Below are 11,885 nucleotides of genomic sequence, written 5' to 3'. Positions count from 1 at the left end.
TCATGTAATTAAACATTTTAGGCTCTATCGAAGTATCCGAGAAAAATATCAAAATTGAGAAAATTGAGAAAATGGCGGCGGTTTTCCTGAAAAATAAAAAAAATGGATTTTCTCAAAAAGGCCGCCTTGAAAATTGTATAAATTTTGTTTGTGTATTGTCGATAATATGGACTACATATATTTCAAGCTTGGCTTTTAATAAACAATTTATTCCCATTTGAAAAAAATAGTAAAAAAGTTTTAGTTTTAATGTAGAATGTATTTTAAATGAATCTGTAAGATCATCACCGAATGGTACTTTACCGACAGCAGATAACTCTCGACAACCCTGGAGGCAGAAAATCCACAATATTGATAAAATTAGGAATCTTTAATAACAGAAAATTCTGTCTTAATCAGTCGTCTTAATCAGACTAGGTATAAGATATATTTTTAATTTTCAAAATAAATATTGTGGATTTTCTACCTACATGGTAGTGGAGGGTTATCTACTGCCGGTAAAGTACCATTCACTAATGATAAAACAGATTCATTAAAAATAATTACTTGTACCATCAACATCTTGCTAAAAATTAGCGTTATTTTTTTAAATTAAAGTTCTCATTCTGATATCTCTGATACCTTAATCAAAAAGCCTTGAAAATGCAATACTACCGGCTCTCTGATTTTCTGAAAATAAGATTTCCAATTAAAAAGAAACATTAGGTTGGAAGAGAATGAAAGCATTTTTTTCTTATATTCGGGAAAAACCTCCTTCTATGAGGAAGAAAAATGCTCATAAAGTGAAAAACAAACACTCGTGAATACATGCACAGTAAGTTGCAGTTGTATCATTCCTGTATAAATGAAAATACCTAGAAGATTAAAAAGATCCTAATTAAAAAAAAGTTCGCATCATTATAAGATAAACTTTTTTTCCCTAAATATTAAAATATTTTTGACTCTTATTTTTGTCATTATATTCAATTAATAAATTCATAGTATAATGTTTTATTTATATTTCTTCTCTGTTAAGAAAATTAGACTTGTCTTCTTTTAAAGTTTTCACCAAAATTTTAATACCGTTCTCTTAAGTTCGCATCCCCTAGAGCAAGCTTTGAATAAATCAGTGAATACTTTTCAGTTAACGACCTCTTTTTCCAGCATTAACAAATAATTTCTCCCAGCGCAGAGAAAATCACGATTATGATTTATTTATTTATTTTCAATGAAGCAAATTACGAAATTATTTCAATGATTTGCGGAACTCTGCATCGGAGTACGTGCACCAGGGCTTCGATTATGATTAGCGATTTCGTAAATAGCGGGTATAGTGAGCAAAAGGGGTAAGTAACAGTCAATGGGAAAATGCTCGCAATAAAAGCAGCATTAATAATGTAGAACGGAACGTTCGATATTAAAAGTGTTTTATTATGTCGTATTTTATTATTCCAAAATTAAACATAGAAAAAAAGATAAAAGACGCCTTAAAGTTTTGCATAAAAGTGACGCAGGGGGAAAATTGTTTTGTGTAAATTCCATCCCGAACGTCAAAATGTATAATAAATTACGCGGACAAATTGATTTTCAGAAAACAATTATTTTTTTATTTTAACTTCTTTCTTTTTAAATGAGAGCTAATAAAATTTCGAATCGAATTATAATATCCAATTTTTAAATTTTTCTTTATTTAATATAAAAAAAATAATTTTGACTATTGAATTAAAGCGGTTAAAAAAATGTTTTGCTTCAATCAAAAATATCTATAAAAATAAAAGCAACTATCAAGAAAAGATTTCCAAAAGAAATTCAAAAGTTACAAAATTTAATGAATTTGTTATAAACATATAAGTAAATAAAACTGGTTTTGTGGGGATTGGCGGCGATCTGTCACTTGATTCGCACTACATTGGAGGAACTTATAGACAAAAAGAGTTTATTATTTAAATTAATAAAAGTTAATAAATGATTTGTTATTTCGAAAGCAATGTTTGTGAATGAATATTCACATCAGGTATTTATGATAGAATAAATATAGTTTTCTTCGATGTAAGCGATCATACAGGGTGGACACGCTGGGGCTTACATACATGGCGAACTTGATTGCTTATCGAATTGCACAACAGCAGGGAAGAAGCCATTGTACAGGGGCATTTTCATATCTCGCGCTTTTAAAGTTGCATTCGGGTCGGCCATTCGGTCAAGTCCGTGCTTCTTTGGATCAAGTTTATCATAGGTTCCGTTCGAAACTTCAAATAGATACAAGTGTAAAAAAATATAGGTTATGTTACGTAGTAATTACAAATAATAAAAGGGTTTCTTTAATAATGAAGTGAGACTTGTGAATTGATAAGTAAACATCAATTTTCTCCTGTACCATAAAAAAGGTATTTTATGAATAGACAGGATATGTTTTGAATAAAATATTAAATGGAATAACTTACCTACAACTTATAATTACTTACAGACATTTGGGTGAAAAGCTGAATCTGAACATAATCTTGAAATAATGATAGATCGGCCCTCGTCACGTTTATTATACTTTCGATTCATTATTCTTTACCAAAGAAATTTTTTGATATGCATTTCAGCCTAAAATTAATTCTGAGTATTTCTGATGATATAAGTGTATCAAAAAGATATCTCGAGCTTACTTAACTTGCCTGAATTTTCATTAATAGAATATTTAGGGATTTTTTTGTATTTTAGAAAATGTTTTTTCTGGACATAATCTCAAAATTTGGTCTGATCAGCCACTAAAGCAAAGTAGAGACTCTTTGGTGATTGGATTCTATCTGAAATAAATCTAGACACGATATTTTAGGCCAGAATTGATATTCCATTTTTTTAAAGAAATTATTCTATTTTCGAAATTGCTATCTCTGGATCTGATTTCCAAACTGGCATTTGATCAACCACTAAAATAAATTAGAGAGTCGCTGGTTTGAGATTGTATCAGAAATCAATCTGGACATACCTATTTCAGGCCAGAATTGCTATTTCAATTTTTTTTAAAATATGAATATAGGACAACATCAAAGTGAAAAAGTAATAAAATACACTAAAACGAAATTCCGAGTAGATTTTAATTACAGTAAAAGATTTTTATTTTCTGATAAGTTACCAGTAATGTATTAATTTAATATTTAGACTTGATAAAATAGATAATTATAGCAAAATTTCCTCAAAAATTGGAATAAAAATTCTGGCCCAAAATATCGCTTCTGCACTTATTTCTGCTACACTCCTATTGTCAACGAGTCTCTCATTTATTTTAGTGGTAGATGAAAGAAAATTTTGAAACACGGTCCAGAGAAAACATTCTCTAAAATAAAAATTCCCAAAAAATCTTATTAATTAAAATTCAGGCAAGTAAATTTTCTTCCGGATATCTTTTTGATATACATATACCATCCAATTGAATTAAAATTAATTTGAGAGGCTGCTCAAATATCAGTTTGGAAATCAGATCCAGAGATAGAAAGTTTGAAAACAGAATGATTTCTAAAAAATGGAATACGAATTCTGGGCTAAATTATTTTGTATAGATAAATTTTTTTAACAATCCTATCACCAAGGAGTCTCTAATTTATTTTAATGATCGATCAAACCAAATTTTCGGATGAGTTCCAAAGAAAACATTTTCTAAAATACAAAAAAATCGTAAATAATTTATTAATTAAAATTCAGACAAGTTAAATTGCCTCGAAGTATCTTTTTGATACACCTATACCATCAGATTGAATTATAATTAATTTTAGGGGATGATGAAATCCCAGTTTGGAAATCAGATCAAGAGATAGAAAGTTCGAAAATAGAATGATATCTAAAAAAAATGGAAGAACAATTCTGGGCTGAAATATCTTGTCTGGATAAATTTCAGATACAATCCTATCACCAACGAGTCTCTATGTTATTTTAGTAGTTGATCAAACCAAATTTTGAGATGATGTCCAGAGAAAACATTTTCTAAAATACAAAAAAAAATCCGTAAATAATTTCTTAATTAAAATTCAGGCAAGTTAAGTTACCGCAAGATATATTTTTGATACACCTATATCATCAGAATGACTCAGAATCGCTGTAAGTAATTGTAGGTAATGTCAATTAAAAATTTTCGCATGTAATATTTTATTCTCTTTATTCAAAACAAATCCTGTCTATTTATAACATACCTTTTTTATGCCGCAAATAAGCGTTAAATACAATTCACTCTTCGCCCCCCTGGCGGACCCAGTGGGCACCAAATTTGGCGACATCTTCACGAGGTAGTTAGGACATCTTCACGACAACTTTACGACATCCTATGTCCATGTCCTTTTGGTGTCTTTACGATATCGTAAAGAGATCGTCAGATCATACGACTTATTTACGATATAGTAAAGACACCTTAACGACATGGGAATAGGATATCGTAAAGTTGTCGTAAAGATGTCATAACGATGTCGTAAGGACGTCGCCAAATTTTATGCCCACTGGGAACTGAAGGAACCGAATGGAGCATCTAAAAAGTACCTGTGAAGACTCCATTCGGTTTCTTTTTAAAAAACTCGGAAAAACAGCAAAATAAACTTTTAAATGGTTGAAATTCGGATTCCACGTTACAATTCCCTACAGAAGATCTCGAAATAATCGCAATAGTTTTTTTTTAGCGGGAGAAAGTTTAAAAAAATATAACACGTATAGCGCCTGTTGACAGCTACACTTCAAAAGCATCGCCTGTATGTATCAGTCAGCAGGTGTTACGTCACTTAGCAGCCATTCCATAATATTATTGGCACAGAAGAAAATTGATGTTTACTTCTCAGTCCACAAGTTTCACTTCGTTAGTAATGAAACACTTTTGTTATTTGTAATTACTACATAACATAAACTAAATTTTTTGATAGTTGTATCCATTTGAAGTTTCGAACACGCGAAAGATGAAAATGCCCCTGTACAATGGCTTCTTCCCTGCTGTTGTGCAATTCGGGTAGCAATAAAGTTCGCCATGTATGTAAACCCCAGCGTGCCCACCCTGTATATTGCTTGAAAATAAAACTTAAGTATCATATTTGGTCACCAAATAAAATTTAATTATTTCTCAAACTACCTTAACTAACAAATGGGCTATTTGGCTATTTGTGGATGTACAAACTTATATTTTTCGCTGAAATTAACTATAGATGACTTATTTCTAGATATTTAAAATCACTTTGATGACTGCAAACAATTTATTTTCGCAAATAAAATTTTTGTATAAATTATTATCATTTTATGTATTTATAAATAAAAGACTGTTTTTTCACGGAATTAGTAGACAGGTATTCAAAAATGATCTTTTGATGTCAATCGATAAAATTTGACAATCATTCAACCAAACTTAAATAACAAATGCATTATTTGTCTATTCTTAAGCATTTAAAGCTGTTTGTTTTTCTGTAATGAACTACTAATACCACATTTAGAACAAAATTATAATTTCTGCTAAAACTATCATAAAGTTTCTAATTAAAACAGCTTTCTTAAAAACAAAAACGAACTTTCCTGTTGACTAATGCCTAATTAAAGCATTTGCTTATCAAATTTATTTTAAAAAATCATAAAATTATCAACCAATTATCAATGTTGCTGAAAGTTTCATGAACTTCTTGACTGGAAGGATTTGCGTTGAAAGAAACGAATTTTTCTGCTAAATAATGCCTGAATCATGCATTTTTAAATTAAGTTTGTTTAAAAGAGTCTCTTAAATAATCAACAAATTATTAATTTTCTTAAATTATCATACAAAATTTCTTGCAATATAACTTAAAAAAGTGTAAAATTTCGTTAAATTGTAGAAAACATTCTTGCAACAAGTAAATTGTCTATAAACATTTTCTTCAATTATTGTTTAATATTTATGGCCTCAACAATTTTCATGTTATTGAAGACCACTGGGAACATTGAGCAGAAAAATTTCTACTTTTTTCGTCGTATTTTTTTATTTATAAAAAAATTAAAAGTGAAGAAAAGCGGGGGGATGTGAAGGATAATTATGAAAGGTGTAGTGAAAAAAGTTAGACTTAATAAAGAGAGCGGGAATACAGAAATGTCAGTACGAAGAAGTAGAGGAAGTAAGGGAAGGTGAAGTACAAGAAGTGGCACAAAATTAAAAAAACGGAAATATGAGTAGTGAGGAGAAAGAAAGGAAATATAGAGAGAGGAAAGGAAGAGAGAAAGTTAGAGGAAATACAGGAAAGAGAATTGAGGAGAAATCAGAGAAAGTGAATTTTGGAAAATAAGGGATAATTATGGGTGACTAAGTACAGAAAGTAAAGGAAAGTTATGGGTGGTAGGGAAAGTGAGGGGAATTGAGGAGAGGGAAAGTGTGAGGTGGGAGAAATGAACAGAAACGACAGTAGGGTAATGTAAGAAGTGGAATGAACTGGAAGTAAGGAAATAAGGATAGGGAAAGTATTAGGCATAAGTAGAAGACGTAAGGGAAGTGACGGGAAGAAAACTAGGGTAGGTGATTAAAAATTAAGAAAGTAGATGATGATTAGTTAAACTCGCGAAAAAAGGGTAAGTCAATATTAACGCGTTGGAAGGAGAAAAGAGAAAATGGGGTGCAGAGAAAACATGAATAGAAAAAGTAGGAGAAATGGGAGGGGCATTGTGTATAAGCCAGGGGAGAAAACTCGGGGAAGGTGTGGGACACAAAATAGGTTATATATTGTAAAGAGAACTGTGGAGTAGAGTATTAGGGCAAGGTGATTAATAGCTGCGGAAGTAAGAAGAAGGGAACTGAACGAGTAAGAAGCTAGGGAAAGGTAGAGAAGGGAGGGAAAGAAATTGTTAAGGTTTAGAGGGGAAGAGTAGGGAAGAGTATAGAAATAAGAGAAACGTAGATTGAGTAATTACGGGAAAGTAAAGTGCGCGAGGTTTGGATGACTTAATAAACATCTTATTAAGCCACGATGCCCCGTTGCTTAGGCGCATGACATCTAATTTGAAAAATTTTGTTTATTAAAAAACTGCAGTTAAACATAAACTTTATTCTCTGAGAAAAATTTGCAGTTTTCTAACCTAATATTTTTAAAGTTTTAAAAATCAACTTCAACGTTTATTTAAACTATTATTCTTCTAACTTAAATGAATCTGTATTTCAATTAAAAATAGTTGCAATAAATCACTATAGATATCATTCCGCAATCCGTGCAAATAGAAATTAACATTGTCGTTCAGGTTAACTCTTCAAATAATAGAAAAAACTTAACCATCCATAGGAAGTTCTGTGTTCCCTTTTCCAGTGAATCGAAGTAAGTAGATCTTTTTTCAGAAAAAATTTAATTTTAACATTTGATTTCAAAATTTAAAAATTGAATTTTCGTCTAGTCAATAATGACGTTAAGTATTTTCTGCTATTTGAAGAGCTAACTTTATCGAAAGTCTTAATTTATATTTTTACTGTTAGTGGAATAATGTTTACTCTGATTGATTGTAACTATCTTTGATGATAATACAGATTCCTTTGAATTTTTCGTATCACAAATGTAATACCTGGCTTAAGGTAGCGCTTATTTCTCAAACAGGATTTTCCTTTCGAACTTTCTAATAGATTAACGGGAAAGCACCCTACCGGCAATCGAAATTTCTGTGGTTCGTCTCCAGATATAGCAAAAAGAGTAGATCTTTTTTAAGACAAAAATTAATTAAATAATTTAATTAATTAATTTTCCATCTAGTCTGAAACGACGTTTAGTATTTTCTGTTATTTGAAACCCGAACTTAATAGATAATATTAATTTCTATTTTCAGGAATTGTGGAATGATATCTACACTGATTGCTAATAACTTTCTCTGATGATAATACAGATTCTTACAAAATTACTCGCATCATGAATGTAACACCTAACTAAAAAAAACTCACCTGACCCGCAATTGGAAGTTCTTTGGTTAGCTTTTCAACGGAGTAAAGAGAGTAGATCTTTTATAAAAAAAAGTAATTTAAAAAATATTATTTTTAAGTCTATCAAATATGAACTTTTTATTTTTTATTGAGCCCAACAAGAAAATCCAACCATTATTTTATCAGCTAATTCTTTTAGGTTGAATAGTCTTCTATTATATTTTTGCTTACGAAATTATATTTTTTGTTTAAAATGTAATTATGAAGTTAAAAGTTTTATTATTTTGATAAAAATTTAACATATTAAAAAAAGTCATCCTTTTTGGTAGAAAATTGAACTATTTGGTAAATAATTGAACTATTTGGTTGAATACTAACTGGTTTGTTGAAAATTTTTTGTTTTTGTATGATATTCGACAATTTAGTTGAAATACATTCTCGTTCTTAACTGCAAAATTTTTTTTGTTTAAAATTACTCAGTCTTGTTTAAGGATTTAACTATGCTATTAAAAATGAGTCTTTTTTTGGTTAAATTTCAATGTTGATTTAAAAAATTTTTTTGTGGACGAAATATCGGCTGTCACATTCTCTGCTATAAATGTAATTTTTTGTTTCGGAAATTTCAGTATTCTATTTTTGGATACAAATTTCTCTTTCTAGTTGAATTCAACTACTTGCATAAAAAATTAACTACCTTTTTAGAATTGTACTTTTTTGGTTGACGATTTATTATTTTAAGTAAAAACTTATCTCTTCAGTGAAAAATTTCACAATTTAAAAAAAAATTTCTCCTTTGTTTGATTGAAAATAATCCTTTTGGGTAAAAATGTAACTGTTGCATTTTCCTTTAAATTATTATCTCATTTAAATTTTGAAAGATACAATGTCAAACCAGTCATATTTTTTCATTTTAAATATCAAAAATTATCGAATACAAAAAGCTGTACATTCAAAGAAATTAATAAAATTTTCGTATCTCTATAAAAATCCATAATATTGTCGAGATAAAAAATTTCTCACCTCAATTTTAGAAATTTTTTATTCCTGCTCTGCCGTATATTCATTAGTGAGAAGTAAATGCTACAATTAAACAGCCAGAAAAATTATAAATAGTGTAAAGTATTATGTTTAATTTTCATTTATTTTATATATTTTCTGTATAAAAGAAACAAAAATTACACGTAATTTTTTGAACTCTGTAGAAAATGACCATATAAAAATAAATAACCTCCTATTATTACCATAACTATTTCTCGTTAAAAATAAAATATACAAAATGCAAATTCAAAGCAATGAATGTTATGAGACTCAAGAAAAATACATTTTTTAAATAATTATATTTTGAATAATTTTTTATGTTACAGATGGAACAACTATATAGAGAAGTTCTTTACACAATTGCAAATAGGGTAGGCGCTAGTACTGGCCCCTATGCCCAATATAAAGAAGATCTTTATAGATATGCTCAAGAAGCTTTTAGTGTACCTCAAGATCAACATAGGCGATTTTTGAATATTGCATCTGAAGAAAAGGTAAAATTAATTTTTAGTAATTTAATTTACTCCCAAATAACAAATACCGTTCAATCTTTTGAATACAAAGTTCATATTTTCTATTCGAAATTATTTTACAATGAGGATTTAACCAATTGTATCTGCAGTTCAGAATTAAAAAGACATGTTGCACTTTGAACGTGTATATCAATAATTGAGGTGACGGATGCAATAAATCGTGAAGCGCTCGAAAATGGGTAGAAGAATGGTCCAGTGGCGACAATCAATCAATAACAAAAAAGTGACCGACACGTAACAAAGAACATATCTTCGTATTAGGCTTGACGCGCCCGACAAATTTTTTAATGAAACTTTTTTATTTAATAATAATTATTCAAGATAAATAATAAAAAAGTAATTTTTCCGACCAAAAATCGATTATTTATAAAACACAACACACGATTATTCGGCCATTTGTTAATAAAAATTCTTGGAATTTGTTTTGTGTATTCGAATATACAGAGTGGACACGCTTGGGTTTACATACATGGCGAGTTAAATGCTACCCGAATTGCAAAGTAGAAGGGGAGGAGCCATTTTACAGGGGTATTTTCATATTTCGCGACTTTAAAGTTGCATTCGGATCGGTCATTCGGCCAAGCCTGTGCATCTTCGGATCAAGTTTATGATAGTTTCCATGGTTGAGTTCGAAACTTCAAACGGTTATGTTCAGATTTACCTGTTTTCCCTAATCGCTGGCAGTAAATGTAGGCAATGTTAATTTAAAGTTTATGCATGTAATATTTCATTCACTTTATTCGAAACATATCCTGTCTATTCATAACATGCCTTTTTTATGCAGTAAAAATAAGCGTTAAACACCACTGACTCTTCGCCCACTGGAAGCACAGATTATTATTACTATTTTATAGTATTTGTCACTTAGCAGCCATTCTATAATGTTATTGGCAAAGAAAAAAATGACGTTTGCTTCTCAGTTCACATGTCTCACTTCATTATTAATTAAACACTTTTATTATTTGTAATACTATATAACATATCCTATATATTTGTTTTGACACTTGTATCCGTTTGAAGTTTCGAACGCAACCATGGAAACTATCATAAACTTGATTCGAAGATGCACGGACTTGACTGAATGGCCGATCTGAATGAAACTTTGAAAGCGCGAAATATTAAAATACCCCTGTATAATAGCTTCTCATCTGCTGTTGTGCAATTCGGGTATCATTCAACTCTCCATGTATGTAAGCCCCAGCGTGTCCACCCTCTATAAGCGATAACAATAAGCAGCGTTGTTTGTTCAAAAAAGCAATATTTTTGTTTTTTTAATAACAAATTAATGCCTAATGAAAACTACGTTTCGTCAACTTCGATCAGTGGTTCGATCATTGAAGAAATATTAGTTTAAATAACTTATTATAAGAAAGTTGTTCACTAGACTTGAAGAAAGTTCTCCTCAAAATTTAAAGAAAATTAATCGAAACTTTTGGAAATAGCAGCGTTTTGAAGTCAACCCACAACGGCAAACACCAACATATCGCTCCAGCGCGGGATGCGTTATTTTTATCTCGCTGCTATTTCTACAATTTTCGAAACATTTTCTTCAAATTTTCAGAAAGACTTTCGCAAAGTCTCGTGAACAATTTTCTCTCGATGAGTTATTTCAACTGACATTTTTTCGAATCCCCACTGGTAGAATTTGGCCAAACGTGGTTTTCGTTCGAAATACATTTGATATTAAACAAAAAAAACACATTAGTTTTTTAAGCAAAGTACGTTGCTTTTATAATCGCTGGTATATTGAGAATAGACCGTACAAATTTTAAGCATTTTTATCAACGTAAAACTCAATACGAACATATATTTTGTTTGACGCTTGGGGGACTTTTTTATCGATAGATTGTCCAGTGTGGACAATACTTCTACCAAAAATATTATAAACGTAGATGCGGTGCGAGCTTAGTTACCCGCCATATATATAGACGGCGCGTCCGGCGAAAAAAGTCACTTTCCCTCTACCCACCGCTCCCCGTAAATAGCACCATCCCATATAGTTTGCCAAGAGCCACTTGGAGCGCTGTAAGCAACTCTCGGCACACCTTCGAGGCGCACTGATGGTAAACTTAGCTTGGACAAGAACCATTTAAATTAAAATTAAATTTCCAACATTTCATAACAAAGTAAAATATCCACGCTTTGTGAGACATGGTTATTTTAATAGATACCAGAGAGAAAATTAAATTTATAATTTATATTTCTGTTTCATATATTTTGTAATATTCCTAAAGTTATTTGATTATTTCCAAATATATCTTTGTTATTTCTCATCTTTTGATATTCTTTTATAAGTAACAATTTATTTACTTCACCATATTATATTTTCATTCTAACAGATAAAACTTTTATTACAATATCTCTACATTGTTCTTTAATATTATTAAGTGTTTATTTTTATATTTGTACAGTTTGCAATTTCTAGAGATATTTTAGTCTATTCGACTAATGAATTTCCCGCATGT

General features: G+C 30.1%; 1 protein-coding gene across 1 annotated transcript in view; it reads left to right on the top strand.

Annotated features, from left to right (window-relative positions):
* LOC117170033 (protein unc-13 homolog D-like) overlaps nt 1–11,885 on the top strand; it is an 87,435-nt gene that overhangs the window by 66,619 nt on the left and 8,931 nt on the right. Inside the window, exon 3 of the mRNA XM_033356551.1 lies at nt 9,214–9,381. Coding sequence (XP_033212442.1) covers nt 9,214–9,381 — 168 coding nt within the window. The remainder of the gene's footprint in view (nt 1–9,213; nt 9,382–11,885) is intronic.

The sequence above is a fragment of the Belonocnema kinseyi genome, chromosome 3, assembly GCF_010883055.1.
Source record: "Belonocnema kinseyi isolate 2016_QV_RU_SX_M_011 chromosome 3, B_treatae_v1, whole genome shotgun sequence".
Lineage (NCBI taxonomy): Eukaryota > Metazoa > Arthropoda > Insecta > Hymenoptera > Cynipidae > Belonocnema > Belonocnema kinseyi.
This window is presented reverse-complemented; position numbering and strand designations above follow the sequence as displayed.